Genomic DNA, 6,476 nt, shown 5'->3' on the forward strand with positions numbered 1-6,476 from the left:
ACAAATGTGCTCTGTGGCTCATTAACTTCATTCTTGGCTCCAGTTTATGTCTCTCCATTAGTCTTTTTTTCTTAAGAAGATCCTAATTCATGCCATCTTATTATGTATTTTTTCTTTTTTCTCATAAGCAGCCTTATGTTGTTTCTCAAGTAGTCAGATTATGATGTACTGCGTCTACATTAAACCATGTTGGATGTCCCTTCATTTACTTTGGGTTTTTTTCTTGAGGGGTGTATTGATTTTTCATACAGGTTTTTGCAGCATTTTGTTACACGAAAATGGTTATATCACGAAATTATTGCTCAATAGTGTAGTCAAGTGGTAAAATAACTGGTCTAATGGTCAGAATTGATTAAATTGATGTCATAATTCTAGTCTTGTCTTTTACAGCATTATTACTATTTTCTTATAATAGGCTTTGTTTTGCACTCTCAATCTGCATGTGACGGTTTATTGCTGTGTGATTTTCAGAAATATTGTTGTGCTGCCAGGTCAGTGCATAACACCTAACTCTCTGTTAATTCTGTTGAGTCTGTTAGGCTCAAATATCCCATACCCATCAGACTTGTCTCACTTTGGGTCACAAGCATATTAATTTCATCACACAACTTGTCTTGCTTCTGCTCTAAGTTAGTCATTCTTTTATTTAAACAAGGTAATGTTAACGGATATTTGTTTTCAAACCTCATTTGCTTTGATTGGTTTGGAGCTCTATCTAGATTTTCTGATTATCTTACTAATGTCATCTAATTGATAAATACTACTATACAACTTTTTAAACTCTTTTAGTACCTTCAAGTAAAATTATTTGGTCTTCTCTACAACTTTCTAGGGTATGTAAGGTGGATATATGCCTTTTTTACAGATGGCATACAAAATGATTAAATGATTTTATATGCCATCTGTAAAAAAGGCATATACCTTTTTAGAAAAACAAGGACAAAGACATTTAAATGACTGCTCAAGATGATACCAGCAAATCAGTGGTAAAACTAGGACTAGTCCCAGGTTTCCAGAATCTTATCCCATACTACCTTTTAAAAGAAGTCAAAAGAAGTTCTAACTTATATTGTAAACATTACGTCATCTTTATCATACCCCTTGAGGCTAAAGCTATGAAACAGGCAAACACATGTTATATCACTCATGCTCATAGCAGGGCAGAATCGGGAATGAATTTCATTTATATTAGTCTTACGATTTTCTGTTTTTAAAGTTACAATTCCTTTTAACTACAGTCCTAATCACTGTCACGTTCCATTATGGAAGGAAGAAGCAATATTTTTATCTTATCTTTCGAAAATTAATGTTGAGGCCGGGTACAGTGACTCATGCCTGTAATCCCAGCACTCTGGGAGGCCGAAGTGGGTGGATCACGAGGTCAGGAGATTGAGACCATCCTGGCTAACATGGTGAAACCCTGTCTCTACTAAAAATACAAAAAATTAGCTGGGCATTGTGGTGGGCCCCTGTAGTGCCAGCTGCTTGGGAGGTACTGAGGCAGGAGAATGGCGTGAACCCGGAAGGTGGAGCTTGCAGTGAGCCAGGATCGCGCCACTGCACTCCTGCCTGGTTGACAGTGCGAGACTCCTTCTCAAAAAAAAAAAAGAGAGAGAAGAAAATTAACGTTGAAATGGAAACTATTTCCCTTGATAATTAGTAACTTTTTTCTTTAGATTCTTTGAATTTATCTTTAATATAATTTGTTATTATGCATATTCATTAAGGAGCCAAATAATACAGTTAATGGTATGTTGTTTGGTAAAACATTAGCTATAATTTTAACCAATTTCTGTGCTTCAAGAGGATATTTAAAATTCATGCTTACTGTGTACATGGCAATTTTCCAGTTTTCATTCTAATTGTTTACATGCAGCACATAAGCTAGAATTTCTTATAGTTACAGTTGACCCTTGAACAACACAGGGGCTAGGAGTGCCAACCCCCTATGCAGTCAAAATTCTAGATATAACTTTTTTTTTTTTTTTGAGATGTAGTCTTGCTCTGTTGCCCAGGCTGGAGCGCAGTGGCATGCTTTCAGCTCACTACAACCTCCGCCTTCCAGGTTCAAGCAATTCTCCCACCTCAGCCTCTCGAGTAGCTGGGATTACAGGCATGTCCCACCATACCTGGCTAATTTTTGTATTTTTAGTAGAGACGAGGTTTCACCATGCTGGCCAGGCTGGTCTCAAACTCCTGACCTCAAGTGATCTGCCCACCTTGGCCTCCCAAAGTGCTGGGATTTCAGGCATGAGCCACCGCACCCGGCCTAGGTGTAGGATTTGACTCCCTAAAAACTTAAATACACTGGGCGTGGTGGCTCACACCTGTAATCCCAGCACTTTGGGAGGCTGAGGCGGGCAGACCATAAGGTCAGGAGTTCCAAGACCAGCCTGGCCGATATGATGAAACCCTGTCTCTACTTAAAATACAAAAAAAATTAGCCGGGCGTGGTGGCACATGCCTGTAATCCCAGCTATTCGGGAGGCTGAGTCAGAAGAATTGCTTGAACCCAGGAGGCAGAGGTTGCAGGGAGCTGAGATCGTGCCACTGCACTCCAACCTGGGCAATAGAGTGAGACTCTGTCTCAAAAAAGAAAAAAAAAAACCTAACTACTAGTAGCCTACTGTTGACCAGAAGCCTTATCAATAACATAGCCAATTAACACACGTTTTGTAAATGTATTATACACTGCATTCTTACAATAAAGTAAGCTAGGGGAAAATATTAAGAAAATCATGAAGAAAAGAAAATATATTTACTATTCATTAAGTGGAAATGGATCATCATAAAGGTCTTCATCCTCCTCATCTTCATGTTGAGTAGGCTGAAGAGGAGGAGGAAGAGGAGCAATTTGTCTTGCTGTCTCAGGGGTGGCAGAGGCGGAAGAAAATCCATGTGTAAGTAGATCTGCACAGATCAAACCCACCTTGTCCAAGGGTCAACTGTGTATTTCTTTACCACAACCTATAAAAGTAACTACTATTTTCCAGCCCCATTTTACAGTCAGGTATTTATTGACAGTATTATTGTCTTCTGGCTCTTGTTCAGCTTCTGGAATTTCTGAGCAGCCCTCGTCAGTACAAGATGGACCCCGTAGTCTTGAGTTACATGGACAGTCTGCTGCGGCAATCAGATGTCTCACTATTGGATCCGCCAAGCTGGCTCAATGACCATATTATTGGGTTTGCCTTTGAGTACTTTGCCAACAGTCAGTTTCATGACTGCTCTGATGATGTCAGTTTCATCAGCCCTGAAGTCACCCAGTTCATCAAGTGCACTAGCAACCCAGCAGAGATCGCCATGTTCCTTGAACCACTGGACCTCCCCCACAAGAGAGTTGTATTTTTAGCCATCAATGATAACTCCAACCAGGCAGCCGGAGGAACCCACTGGAGTTTATTGGTCTACCTCCGAGATAAAAATAGCTTTTTTCATTATGATTCCCATAGCAGGAGCAACTCAGTCCACGCAAAGCAGGTAGCAGAGAAACTGGAAGCTTTCTTAGGCAGAAAAGGAGACAAACTGGCCTTTGTGGAAGAGAAAGCCCCTGCCCAACAAAACAGCTATGACTGTGGGATGTACGTGATATGTAACACTGAGGCCTTGTGTCAGAACTTCTTTAGGCAACAGACAGAATCACTGCTACAGCTACTCACCCCTACATACATCACAAAGAAGAGGGGAGAATGGAAAGATCTCATTGCCACACTTGCTAAAAAGTAACTATTGAAGTATATTTGCGACTTTTGAAGGCTCCTCTTTCTGCCCTTCCCCATTTGTTGGATGGCTGCAATCTCAGTGCCTGAGGGAAGATGCCTGGTAGAGGAAAGCTTAATACTCTTTTTCCTGAAAGAATATCATCCTCTGTGTTATCCCCATGGAACGTTTCACTTTAACCCTGACTTGAGAGCAATATGTTCTATGAAAATACCTTGAAATTGTACACCAAAACCTTATAACCAACTTATTTGAACATTTATTACACACAAGGTTCAAGTAAGACTTTTCTTATTGGTATATAATTAATTTCCTTTAGTCTCCCTTATCCACATTGGCTTTTTCTGGAGGAAAAGCAGTGATCTGTAAAACAAATCAAGAATATATTAAATCTAGAGGAATGCAGGGAAGAAAACTATAAAACAGAACCAAAAACTTGTTGCACAGCCTACATAATTAAGAGATCAACTGGCTGGAAGCAGATCAAGGCCTAACTTCATTCAAGACCTAAATATTATGAGACAGTTATTCGGTTTTATGTGATATCTCTTCCATTCACCATGCACAGGCTTTTCCAGCTATCTGCATAACGTTTGCAAATATTTGATAAAGATGATGTTACCCTATCTTCCTCCATCTGATTCCTGGAATGCTTGAAGAAAGGGGAAATCTTGAGTAACCTCATTAAAATTAATGTCTGGTGGACCTCTCAGTTTGCTCACTGATTGGGTAGACTTGCTACTCTCGATTAATAACTGCTTTTCTCTGCCTTTTCTATTAGCCATGCACACACTTCCTCCTTATATCCAAAGTTATTTGCTTCTAAAATTCATAGTTGATACCTTCCCAAGGCTACCTGTTGTTTCAGATAAATAGTTGTGCTTCCTGATAGTTACAGGTTTTCCTCTCTATCCTTAATTCTGGCAGAATTGTTTTTAATTATGTCATGGTAATTTCAGGATGATTTTGTATCTGAAACTTCACAGACTTAGAGTTGGTTTGTTTTTTAAACATAAAGGAAGAAAAGTGACCTTTCTCAGCCCTTTTACTTAATTAAAAATGCAAGGAATGTAATTTTTAAAATGTGGAACGAAGAGTAAAACAAAATGCTATGCCTCCAGAAACACTGATGTGTTTCAGTTGTTTCAAATAGTAAACAACCAGATGACATGTTGGGTACACACATTAATTCTATTCCTAATGAGAATTAGATTGCAAGGCATATAAGACTTGAAAACCAAAGATTAGCTTCAGCCATGAAACTTATTTCAGCTACCTCTCCAGCCTAACCCTGCCCCCAGCCCGCATGGCCCAAAATAACCTCACCACTCAGTGACCACAGAGAAAGTAACTTGGTTCCTTTTAGCCAAGAAGGGAAAACACAGTAAGGGTAAATAAGTACAGGTTACATAGCAGGCCTGAGTGAGCAGGAGTTGAAACTAAAAGTCAAAGAGAAAGCTATCAAAAAAAGTTTCCATTTCAAGTCAGTACATTTTGGATAAAAACCAATCCTAATGGAAGATGGGGCTAGGAAAAAGATTAGGAACTGGCAGTTATCCATAGAGGTCAAATACAGAGGGAGGGACAGCAAGAGAATTGACAAAGGTCGCTGATAGGCCACAAGTGTAGATAAAGATAAGAAAACAATGTTATTACAGTGACTGTTGACTTAGGCAGCTAATCTGGACTATTGAAGTCAAATCCTCTCTGGGAAAAGTTATCTTTCTGACAATGCAAAGTATGTTTATTTAAATATCAGAATATCTTCAGTCTGAGAGTTAAAGCATATGAGAACAATCTTTCCTAACTCCCTAAGATTCATCTTATAAGTAATTTTTTTTAACTAAGGTTGTCTTTTAAATATATATAGAAAAATATATATACACACGTATAGACATGTATATATATATATATGTATAATTATAAAAAAGGTATAATTACCTTTTCCAAATGCATTAGCCTGATTGGACTGTGCCACAGATTAGTGTCTTCTCATGAAATTTTGAGTATGTCATTTGTAAATGTTAGCATTATAAATGACAGGAGAATTTAAGAATTGACTTGTATTTCACTGGATACTATAGTACCCGGTAGGTTACACACCTGCTTGACCACATACCATTCATGTTACATGACACAAAATAGGAAAAAATCTTTTGCTGGTATTGCTTTCCCTTCTCTCTTAGAGTCAAAAGGATCTATTCTGCAAAATTAATCAAAATATTCAAAAGGAAAGCAGGTTTTTCAAAACTGGGCTAAGCAATTATCAAACTGAACTAACCTGTTTTCAGATATCCTGTTGTATTGCCCGGTAAGTCTACTCACACTTGTCCAACCCGTGAATCAATATGGAATTAAGAAAGGTTACCATATGTAAACCCAGCTATAAATGGTTGTAGAAAATGTAAGTATCAGTGGGTTTCCTATGTAATAGTATTTAAAACACAAATATTTCAACCATTTGGCCAGGTATATGTTGAAGTTCACAAGCACTGGTCCTAACTAGATCACATGAAGTGGATTATGTTTCTGATATGTACCTTATTATTTTGACTATATTATAATTTTACTATATCCATATCGACCATATGTTTTAATAACACATCCCATTGAAATGACAAAGTAGAATTTCTCAGTTACATGGGGCAGGCCGGGCGCAATGGTTCATGCCTGTAATCCCAGGACTTTGGGAGGCCAACGTGGGCAGATCACCTGAGGTCAGGAGTTCAAGACCAGCCTGGCTAACATGGCGAAAC

At 38.5% G+C, this 6,476-nt stretch overlaps 1 protein-coding gene across 1 annotated transcript; it reads left to right on the forward strand.

Annotated features, from left to right (window-relative positions):
• The first annotated feature begins 3,045 nt into the window (after positions 1–3,045).
• Positions 3,046–4,432, forward strand: SENP8 (SUMO peptidase family member, NEDD8 specific). The gene has a single exon (XM_025390044.1). It carries the CDS (start codon positions 3,088–3,090, stop codon positions 3,724–3,726), a length of 639 nt encoding a protein of 212 aa, XP_025245829.1. The 5' UTR covers positions 3,046–3,087; the 3' UTR covers positions 3,727–4,432.
• Positions 4,433–6,476: the final 2,044 nt, after the last annotated feature.

Source organism: Theropithecus gelada, chromosome 7a, assembly GCF_003255815.1.
Source record: "Theropithecus gelada isolate Dixy chromosome 7a, Tgel_1.0, whole genome shotgun sequence".
Taxonomy (NCBI): Eukaryota; Metazoa; Chordata; class Mammalia; order Primates; family Cercopithecidae; genus Theropithecus; species Theropithecus gelada.

Coding starts and splice junctions, on each gene's coding strand:
- SENP8 (XM_025390044.1), top strand. CDS start 3,088: ATGGACCCCGTAGTCTTGAGTTACATGGACAGTCTGCTGCGGCAATCA.